The 12,049-nt window shown below is 36.5% G+C and overlaps 1 protein-coding gene across 1 annotated transcript in view; it reads right to left on the bottom strand.

Annotated features, from left to right (window-relative positions):
* The window catches only part of cux1a (cut-like homeobox 1a), a 152,564-nt gene that overhangs the window by 63,593 nt on the left and 76,922 nt on the right, over positions 1-12,049 (bottom strand). The window contains 2 exon segments of the mRNA XM_051120322.1: positions 3,712-3,849; positions 8,246-8,324. Coding sequence (XP_050976279.1) covers positions 3,712-3,849; positions 8,246-8,324 — 217 coding nt within the window.

Raw genomic sequence — 12,049 nt, 5'->3', positions numbered from 1 at the left:
CTCAATGATCCAGTCAGAGCAGTTCTCAAGGTAACAGCCCACTTGAGAGACGATTATCAGTGAATAATGTCTTACATTTCAGTCTGTTTCCCAACCAAAGCGATTGTATGACTTAGTGCCTAAATCTGTATTCGGAAATCTGCAAAATGTTAATTATTTTACCAAAATAAAAGAGATCAATGCATGTTATTTTTTTATTTGGTACTGATCTGAATAAGATATTTCACATAAAAGATGTTTACATACAGTGTTTGTTTTTGTTTAGTGATAGTTGTTCATGAGTCCCTTGTTTGTCCTGAATAGTTGAACTGCTGTTCTTCAGAAAATTCCTTCAGGTCCCACAAATTCTTTGGTTTTTCAGCTTTCCAACAATGGCTGTATGATTTTGAGATCCATCTTTTCACACTGAGGACAACTGAGGGACTCATATGCAACTATTACAGAAGATTCAAACCCTCACTGATGCTTCAGAAGGAAACACTATGCATTAGGAGCCGGGGGGTGAAAACTTTTAGAATTTTAAGATCAGGGTAAATTTAACTTATTTTGTCTTCTGGAAAACATGTAAGTATCTTCTGAAGGGCAGTACTAAATGGGAAAAAAAAAAAAAAAAAGACATTTAGGCAAAGTAAGAAAAATGTACACATCTTCATTAAGTTCAAAAGTTTTCACCCCCAGGCTCCTAATGTATTGTTTTTCCTTCTGGAGCATAAGTAAGGGTTTGAACCTTCTGTAATAGTTGCACATGAGTCTCTCAGTTGTCCTCAGTGTCAAATATGCTAAAAAACCAAAAGAATCTGTGGAACCTGAAGGATTTTCCTGAAGAACAGCAGGCAGTTTAACTGTTCAGGACAAACAAGGACTCATGAACAACTATCACTAAACAAAAAAAACAAAAAACAAAAAAACAAAAACAAAAACAAAAACAAAAAAACAGCTATGGATCATTCAGGTAACAACACAGTATTAAGAGTCAAGAGTATGAAAACGTTTCAACGTCGTTTTTATAAATTCAACTATTATTTTCTCTTGTGGACTACATGTAAACATCTTTTAAGCGAATCTTATTCAGGCCAGTACTAAAAAAAATACCACACATTTTGTATGATCCCTCTTATTTTGATAAAATAATTAACATACTGCAGATTCTGCAAGGTGCATGTAAACTTTTGATTTCAACTGTAAAATTTCACTTACCACACAAACAGACTAAGGAGAGATGACTGACGATGCACCGGATATTAATAGCGGATCCCTGATGCCCGCAAATTTATATACAGTATAATTACCCAACGATATAATTGTGAGAGAAAGCATTGAAATGTACATTTTCCCTCCCATCTTGTATTTATTCCCTTTAGGGGTTATGTAGTACACATCATTTCCTTTCCAAAAATGGTATTCGGATTCAGGCACATCGCTAGATGACTGAATCCAGCACACAAGTCATATGAACCACTCTTATCATACATTGTTGGTGCCTTTGAATTTTTTTGGAAGCTTGAAAACTCAAGTCGGAAATCATAATGGCATGGAAAAGAACAACCAGTGCATTCTGTGAAATTTCTTGCTTCTTGTTCTACAGCAGAAAGTCATTTGGGTTTGAAACTGTTCCGGTGAGTAAACTGAATTAGCATTTAATGGTAAAATGTTAATTTCTGACATTTATGATTATTTGGAGGGCAAGAGGATAGAAAATTGCATTAGCTCATATAAAAACAACTGAACTCAAGGGAAAGTCCCTCCTATGACAGAAAAATGTGTGTTTACATGCCTACACACACACATCCACACAAAATATCCCTGATAGAGAGCTTTTTCCTCCTCTCTCCGTCTCCTGCACAGCCATCTGCGGTGATTTAAACTCTAGCACTTCAGCGCTGACACATAATCAATGAGCAGCAGTCCCACAAGAGCCCTTTTAGACCCTTAAATGCTAAACTGGACTTTAAACACTGGGAGACTGGAGGATCACTGACCTGAGAAAGATCAGCGTGTAGAATAGGAAGGATTACCTAGCGGACCGCTCAGACGGAAACACACCTGTGTGTGTGTGTAAACGTACACGTGTGTTTGCGACGGAGAGGTCGCGTGTGGCGGTACCCACGGCTCGTGCGGGACAGATAAAATATTGCCGTTATTGAACTGCATCGATTAGGGGAATTCCACAGACGGTGAGGGAGTGAGATCCCTCCCTCTTGTTTACGTTAAAAAAAGAAAAACCAGGAAACATGTCTGGCTGAAGCAGCAGCGGGACAGAAATAGAGCTCAGATGACTACAGCTCATTTGAACAAAAATAGGGCCCGTCTATGTGGGTACACTTATGCGGCCTGCCAACATGACATATGTGTAACTCATTTCATTTGCTAGGTGCAGATAAATCCTGCTTTACAAAATAAAAATGCCTATGAACAGCATTTAACTTCTATTATGTGACATTGTTTTAATTTTGTGAAACGTAGGCTATGACTGAATGGTTAATAACAGTGCTGTCAAAATTTGCGTGTAACACTAGCGATTAATTTTTCCAGTTTAACGCCGTTAAAAATATGTAGCGCAACTAACGCAGGGGCAGGGCTAGGGTTGGCCACCCCACTAACAACTGCTGCTTCTGTCTCTTTTTTTTCTTGACAACAATTGTGTATATTAAGCGCAGAACGTCTTTACATCTATGTCAAACAGGAGACTTTTTAGATACTTGCTCGAACTTCGCCTCAACTCAACTGTACACACAAATACAGCGGCATACGCTGTAGCCTGTATCATTTCATATTAAAGGACGAATGAAACTATGAGCATGTGTGTCAGATCCACGTCACGTTCAGCAGCAGCAGCTCTTAAAGTAATAAATCAATAACTTTAGTAGCTTTATGGATTCATCTATATTTAATTTCGTGGTTAGTGTTTAATAGCTTTATTTAATTTCTGTATATTTCCTACTTGCACAGGAAAATAATGGGTTTATGTGAAGATTGTTTTACAGTTGAAGTCAAAAGTTTACACACACCTTGCAGAATCTGAAAAAATCTTAATTGTTTTACCAAAATAAGAGGGATCATACAAAATGCATGTTTTTGTTTTTTTTAGTACTGACCTGAATAAGGTATTCCACATAAAAGACATTTACATATAGTTCACAAGAGAAAAAAAATAATTACATTTATAAAAATGACCTTTCAAAAGTTTACATACGCTTGATTCTTAATACTGTGTTGTTACCTGAATCCACATGTTGCACAGCTGTGTTTTTTATTTAGTGATAGTTGTTGTAAACAACATTCAGGTAACAACACAGTATTAAGAATCAAACTTGTGCAAACAATGCAAACTTTTGAACAAGGACATTTTTATAAATTCAACTATTATTTTCTCTTGTGGACTGTATGTAAACATCTTATGTGAAATATCTTATTCAGGTCAGTACTAAATAAAAAATAACATGCATTTTGTACTATCCCTCTTATTTGGGGAAAATAATTAACATTTTGCAGATTCTTCAAGGTTTATGTAAACTTTTGACTAGTAGAAGTTATTTTTTAAAGCCTAATAAAAAACTGATTAAAATTGATAGCTCTCAATTATACTGCAATGTTGAATGCCTATAGTCAATGGTTAAATATTAGGTGGAACTTCTACACATTTCATTTTGTGAAAAATGTGTTTTGTTTTTTTTCCTTCATTTCATGCAGCATTGAGAAGCTGGCTGTTACCTTGGTTTTTAACCTCTGCGATTTCACGTTCGTACTCTTGTAGTGTATCTTTAAGCCTCTGGTTTTCTGTCTCCAAGTCGTGCATCTTCCGAACAGTCACCTGGAGTTGCTGAGCTGCCTCCAGAGTCGAGACAGGATCTGAAACACACATCCGCGCACACACACACAAGTCAGAATATTGGGTGCACCACGTTCAGGGCAGGTGAAAGGTTTGATTCAGTGAGTGCGAGCTCAGTGTATGGATATCAGTGTGGGCCAGTCTCTGTGCAGTGTGCAGCTCGACTAAATGCCTAAAAGTGTTTTTGCATTTTTGCGGATTGCCAACCGCAGCTAAAAATGTTAACTAGAAAAACAAACCAAGCCAAAACACGCCAATAAATCCACACTATGCTCCATCGCCTCGGTTTGAGTTCTGCTCCGTTTAATCAAACTGACAAAGAACCAAAATGAACCATGATGTGTTATCACTGATTTTACATAGAGACCACACTTGTACCATGTTTTCTGGATTTGTACCATGGTATTCGCAATTTGCACGCATGCTAATTTTACACAATATTTACTATTCACAATAAAACTGAGCTTTATTAAAAGAAAAACAGATTAAATATCTTTTAAAAGTTAGAACAAAAACAATAATCTGAGGTCTGTGGAACCACCACAATAAAAAATAAAGAAAAAATATATTTAACAAATAATCTATCACTTATAAATTTAATATATTTTTATTATTAATTTTAGAATTTATTAATTAAGAAAATTAATAATAAAAAAATAAACAATTAGTTGATTCATTCAAATGCTGGCTACAATCACCAGCTGCAGAAATTTCAGATTAGCAGGTTGTAAAAGAAGTTATACTAATTCATATTTGGCAGGGTGTTAATTTGTTGCTTTCATAAAAGGAAGGCGATGTTAAGTGAAAGGGGGGGGTTGAACGCAGCGGTGGTGTGGGACCGAGGCCAGCCCTCCGCACTGAAGGACTAAGACATTCTGACACACTCACACACGCGCTTTTTCATCACTGTCTGTCCCCCTCAAATGCTAATTGCTATATGACTAATTATGGCCCTGTTCCCGTTGATTTTCCTTAATGAGACAGCCAAGTTAATTATGTAATCAAACTATTTTATTAGGCCCTGCGGAACATGGGAGCGAAAGAGAGGGAGTGTGAGAGTAAAATCAGAGAAGGAAAAGCTGACAGAGACAAGTGTAAAATAAAACATGTCATTCCTGTACACGTTCTAAGTCGAGATCGCAGTTTTCGGCGCGCATCCCTCCCCCTCGCTGTACTCTCATCTGAAGGTACAGGAAACGCTGATGGGGTGTGTTATGTGTGATGTGCATGTGTGGTGCGTGAGAGTGTGTCATATCTAAAAACTGCAAGAGGAAGTCTGAATGATATGCTGTCATGGTGTGTTCCCTTTTGTAGCCGTGGCAACTGCCATTTCAGCTCAACTCGGCTCAACGGGCGGCCACGCGTGTCGCTCAATTCGGAACGTGACTGTCATGTGACTGAAATGACCAGCCAATTCAAATCTGATTTACACAGGCACATCAATTTGGATGCGTGTCATTTGATGTACAACACAACACCGCAAGCACAATCCGTTCGGTTAGGTTGCCGTCTGAAGCTAAACTGAAGTCAAGTGATGGGCGGCCCCACTGAAAGAAACTAAGTAAGGACAAGTGGTAGTGCTGGGTGGTTTGACCAAGAAATCTGTATCATGGGTTTATTTTTAGGATTCTGGTGGTTTCAAGGTTTATCACGGTTTTTCCCTGACTGGGCCTTTATATGAATCAGAATGCATGAAACGGTTGCAGAACCATTGCATTTTAATCACAATCCAAGCTAACATTCTACAAGCAGCTTTTGATGTAAATTAGATTGTATAATTTCAAAATTTAAAGCCAAAACAGAATGGCCTGAGCTTAGCTTTGTAAAATTATGCTACATAAAACATCTTCATGAAACAAAAACAGCAGACGGGCTGAATGAGACCCAAATTCACACTCTGTGACACACTTTATGACAGCAGGTGGCGCTTATGGAACAGCAGCAATACAGCGTTTCCTTGTTTATTGATGTAAACAAAGCATCTGCACTTTAAAACACTACATTTTAAAGAGGTAAGACATAAAAGAAAATACTATCTAAGACAGTACCTCTCAGAGATACATTCATATAAACCCCTCACCCTCAAAAATTCATACGAACCGGTTTGAACACTAACAAGAGGAAATGTTTAGATGCTTTAAAATCTACTATAGTACAGATATAGCATCACATTCAGTCTCTAAACGCAAAAAAAAATAAGGAAAAACACTGAAATAATCCTAAAGATGAACCCTTACGTGAAAGCAACAACTGTGTTTAAATGCAGAAGTGAATCCTCTAAATTACTGTTACAGTGTGAACAGAATAATGGAGTCACTTCTGAATTCACAATGGCTGAATTAGTGAATATTATAGCCATGTTTTGACATCTTGTGGGTATAAACAAGAACACAGATATTTTTATACAGACAGTATGTTTTTTGGAAGTGAATTCACTTGTCACACCCATGAATATTAAAATTCAGTGTGAAATGAATGTAATTTATATTTATATATAACACATTTATTACAAGTTACATAACTGTAATCAGATTACTTTTTCAATATATGTGACTCTGGACCACAAAACCAGTCATAAGGGTTTGAAATTGAGATTTATACATCATCTAAAAATATAAGATGACCATTGATGTATACTTTGTTATGACAGGACAATATTTGGTCGATACACAACTATTTGAAAATCTGGAATCTGAGGGTGCAAAAAAAAAAAAAAAAAAAAATATTTTAATAATATATTATAGTAATTATTAAAATATTACTAATCAAAAATTAAGTTCTGATATATTTACGGTAGGAAATTTACAAAATATCTTAATGAAATATGGTCTTTATTTAATATCCTAATGATTTTTGGCATAAAAGAAAAATCTATTTTCACCCATACAATGTATTGTTGGCTATTACCTACAAATATACTTGTGCTGCTTATGACTGGTTTTGTGGTCCAGGGTCACATATATCATATAATTTACGTTTTTAAAAATATTTTATATTTTATTTCAGCTTTAATTAACAAAAAAACATTTGAACAATTTTAGTTATCAGCAACACAACCACCACTAAAGCATTAAAAATAAATGTAAAATAATAAATGTACATATAAAAGTATTAATAAAAAAAATATATATAAGTAAAAAAAAAAAAAACTACTGGGGCTAGTCAAAATGATCTACTAGTCTGACTAGAAAATAAACCCCACACACACACTTTACAGTTGTGTCCTGTTATTTTAAAAAGTTCAGAAACTCAACAGTATTAACAATATATTTTATATGCAGCATATCGAATGTGTGAAGAAGTTAAATGCTGGCATTAAGGTGCCTGAAACACTTCCGAACATTCCCGCTAACACGCACCACAACGCTCACACACATGCACGCCTACACAGTGTACCAGTGTAACTATCACAAGATAATTTGTCAAGCTGTGATCACATTCGCAGACACATAGACAGGACTGGACAAGCTCCAGATTTCACAGATAGAAACAGACATTCCCAGACTAGACCTCCCACTCCAACATCCTGCAACACACACATACAGCTCCCTCTCAAATACACAATACACAAATATAAAAAAAAAGTAATCAAACGCACTTGCGCACACTTCCAAACACACAGACACGCCGATGAGTTGGCCCGGGATCTCCAGACCGCAGCATTGTGGTAATTTAGGGATGTATTAAGTAGTTGTGCAGGCAGACAGTACAACCTGCTCCAACAGGCCCAGGCGGCACTGTCTGTCTGTCTGCCTGCCTCCCTGTCGCTCAGCAGATGTGGGTGGAGCTACACAACTAGATTTATGTGTGTATATGCGTGTGTGTATCTGCAGGGAGGTCTGAAGGTTTCCCAAGCTGAAGTTTAGTTCAGCCAGAAGTCGCCTCTCTCAACAAACTCCACAGTTGCACTTGCTTAACAGGGGTTTGATACATTATCCATACTCTCTTGTGGTGAACTTCGTTCAGTCTAAAGCACAACTCTATCGAGCGGCCGAGCTAAAGACGCTTCGAGATGTCACATGAACCTTTGCGGCACCATTAACTTATTATAGATCAGCGCATCAGAACATTACCATATAAAAACGGAGGATCCAGGGGCCATTATCTCACCGTTAGAAAGCCAATTCGGAAGATTAAAAGGTGTTTGTGGGGCAATGAATGCGAGTTTTATTAGAATCCAAGTTCCTCCGTGTGTGGGGTTTGGAACGGAGTGGGTCTCCAAAGCCGTAGAAGTCATTAAGATGGCCCGTGCGCGTGTATGCGTGTGTGTTTTAGACACTAGAGACGGAGGTCTCATAAATATGACTGATGTGTTTACAGTATTCTCGCCTCAGTGAAACACTACAGCAGTGTGTGTGTGTGCTGAGTGCATTTGTGTGTGTGTGTGTGTGTGTGTGTGTGCGAGCCGAGACATACCTGGGACATCGATTAATCTCTTGTACACGCTGAGGAAAGCAGCCTCTGATTCTTTACTTCTTTTACTCAAGGCGTCGATCTGAAACAATGAGGGAAAAAAAACAATAACTGCATGTGCTTGGAACCGCAGGCACGGTAATTGCATTAGCAACCAGGTTGAAATTTGCATACATTAGCAGCAATGACGAGTCCATTAAAGATGGCCATATGGAAAACAGCCTAGAAAGAGAGATTTCGAACTCACGCGCACATTACACGCGTCGCTTACCACCTATTCGACCTAAATAAAACAGCTAAGTGTACATAACCGTGACCCTTTTCATTCACGCGCGCTAAATCATTTATGTTTTGACGCGTGCGATATTTTTCCGAGCGCTGGGTCGAGGCATTTTGGGGGCATGCTTCAGGTGTATATACGCTCGGGTCGTTTCTGGTTCGCTTTATATAGAAGGTAATTATCAGGTATAAATCCAAATCCCTGTGAGCATGAGATGACAGAAACAGGTAATGAGGGACTCTGATAATGAGAAGAACTTTTGGCCTTAATATAGAGCGCCTCAGACGCGTACGTATGGGCAAATTACATACTGTATCTGGGTTACGGCTCCCACTGCAAGGAGAGGCCTTCATCATTTCCTGAAGATAGATGATTTTCAGAATGGTGGCCGCAGTCACCGAGGTGCCGCCCACTAACTTCATCTAACTGTCAATTTGCCCAAAGATGCACGATCACAGTCGTAACTGATGTCAATAGAAGGCATGCAGATTAAAAATGTTCTTAGCATTTTACAAAAAATGTCCTACTTGAACTTCAGTGATTATGTACAAACTATCACAGTGAAAAATTAGTTCACATTTGATAGCATTTGATTACAGAAACAGTATGAATAATAATAATAAATTGAAGCACCATTGTGCTACGGGCGTCCCGAGTTCGAATCCCGGCTCGAGGACCTTTCCCAATCCCGCCCCCCCCCCTCTCTCCCCCACTTCGCTTCCTGTCACATCTACACTGTCTTATGACAATAAAGGCAAAAAATGCTAAAAAAAAAATTATTCATCTGAAAATAAAATTTTATAAAATAATCTAAATGAATACTTTATATATTTAAATTATTATATTCAAAATACATATTTAAAAAAATGTAAATAGAGTGGAAAAAATGCTTTATAACCTGTCACATCTACACTGTCCTTTAAAGACAAAAAATGCTAAAAAAAATAAATTATAAAAAAATTATAAAATTAATTATATGAAAATAAAATTTAATAAAATAATTTAAATGAGTAATTTATACATTTGAATTATTTAATTAAAAATACACATTTAAAAAAATTACATAGAGTGGAAAAAATGCTTTATAGCCTGTCACATCTACATGTCCTATAAAAAAAGGCAAAAAATGCTAACAAATATATCGTAAAAAAATACTAAATTAATTGTCTGAAAATAAAATTGAACAAAATAATTTAAATTAATAATTTATATATTTTTTAATTAAAAATAAATCTTTTTAAAAAATTAAATGCATTAATAAAATGCATTATACGATTTTTATTGGTACATTTTCAGTATGCTCAGGCAATATCACAGCATATATGAAAATATAAACCTCTGTAAGCCTCTGTCTTCTAGGGTTTCACTGGGACAGTCGACCTTATTGACCCTTCGGTGACAACATACATGACAGCTGGAACAAACGGTGCAAACCCAGCACCATATCACACAACAGTAAGGAAAGAAAGAGCGGGAAAGTGCGAGAGAAGAGTGAAAGGTAGTAATATAGGCTCTTTAGTTTACACAGCTCTAATAAAGACACTGATCTCTCTTAATCTGAATACACACACAGCTGTGGTGATTCGGGACAGATTATGATACATCATCCAACTGCCTTCTGTTACAGTTTGACCAAAAACTACCATCTTTTCAACATAAATGCATTTAACTATTGATACATGTGACGTTAACAGGCTCCTACACAACAGCATACACAAATACTGGGTGCGATTATTCATTTTAATTACAATGGGCTATAGGTTTTCATCCAGCGATGCACTGATATTAATAAAATGAATTATGGTAACCAATAAATGGATGATATTCAAGTTTTGTATGATTTTGTCAATTGTAAATGCTACAAGTGAGCTTAGGAATCACAATATCAAAATGCACAGTATGAAACATTATATTAAAGTCATATATTTTATAAACTGTCATATTTGGGGCTTGTCGCAATACATTCTGGGACTGCTTGCTCCAGCATGGGCTAAAACGAGGTATCTTATGAGGCAGCATAATTAGGTTGACTACCTTTTGGGACAGCTTTTGAGTTGGAACCAATACTGCTTCTGTAGGCAGTTCACTAGGTTTTGGAACAGTATTTCCACCCAACGTAACATTTCTCAAGCTGCTGAGAACCGCATTTATCAGTGTCTTAAAAATGTGACAACCAAAGGCAGGAGAAACCGTCTTGGATCGACACATCAGAGTGATTGTCTTCAGCAGGGTGTGGTGAACCACATATAGAAATTATAAAATGCCTTGGCAGCACTTTCCCACCGTGTGACTCTGATGATGACAGCGTACTGATGACAGTGTGCTGTAGAACCAGCATGCAGTCTGGCCCAACTGGGCCAAATCGAACAAACTGGGTCAAACCTGACAGGAAACAAGGACCCAAATCAGTACGGCCTGTATACAGTAATTTAGGAGCTGCTAAAAACTGAACCAAAGCTTCACCTAGCTTAACCCGAGTTCTACATTCTAACAGCTGGAGCGAAGACCTGGAACATTCCAGGACAAAGAGATATGGGTTTTTCAGAATTCTACATTTCTTAAGATTATAGAACTCAGTGTTATGACTGCTGACAAAAACATAAAAGAAAATTTTTAAATTAATATAAAATATTTAAAACATAACGTAATAAATATATAATAAAATAGGAATCATATATCACAAAAATATAAACTATTATAATAAAAATACACTACCAGTTAAAAGTTTTTAAACAGGAAGATTTTTAATGTCTCTTCTGTTCACTAAGCCTGCATTTATTTGATCCAAACTACAGCAAGAACAGTAATATTTTGAAATGTTTTTACTGATTAAAATAACAGTTTTCTATGTGAATATATTTAAAAATGTAACTTATTCCTGTCGCTTGTCTGAAATAGAACTCATCTGTAACATTATAAATGTCTTTAGCATCACTTTTGATCAATTTAAAGCATCCTTGCTCAATAATTGTATTAATTTCCATAATTAATTATATATATATTTATATTTATATTTATAAAGTACACAAATACCACAAGTACATATTTTATACTTTCACTAGTTAGCACATTACTAGACACCAGGTAGTGTCTTAACTTAAGCACTGTTAAATTACTAAAATAAAAATAAAACTGAAACTAGAAAAGTCTTAAAATCTAAACTAAAACCAACAATACTGGAGGGAAATCTAATGACAACTCATGCTGTGTTTATCGACATTTCGGTTGTTTTTACATGACATCATGATGGTCACTTTAGAGAGTCCATAAAATTCAGAGTTTCCAAGTTGTAATTAAAAGTTTGACGAAGATGTGAGTGGTTTTTACAAGATGGGAACTTGTAATTACGGTAATTCTGACGTTGACGTGAACGCAGCATCAGGTCCTCCAGATTTCTTCAAAATACTAGAGCTCAACGCCCTCAATAGTTCCTGCAAGCGTCTCGTCTTTCTGAGCCTCACCAAAACGGCAGTACCCCACACCCAAAAACAATGTGGTCTGAATCAACAGTATTGCTTTTATCCATT

This window comes from Labeo rohita, chromosome 10, assembly GCF_022985175.1.
Source record: "Labeo rohita strain BAU-BD-2019 chromosome 10, IGBB_LRoh.1.0, whole genome shotgun sequence".
Classification (NCBI taxonomy): Eukaryota; Metazoa; Chordata; class Actinopteri; order Cypriniformes; family Cyprinidae; genus Labeo; species Labeo rohita.
Note: the sequence above shows the minus strand (reverse complement) of the source record. Positions and strands in the feature narration are given on the sequence as shown.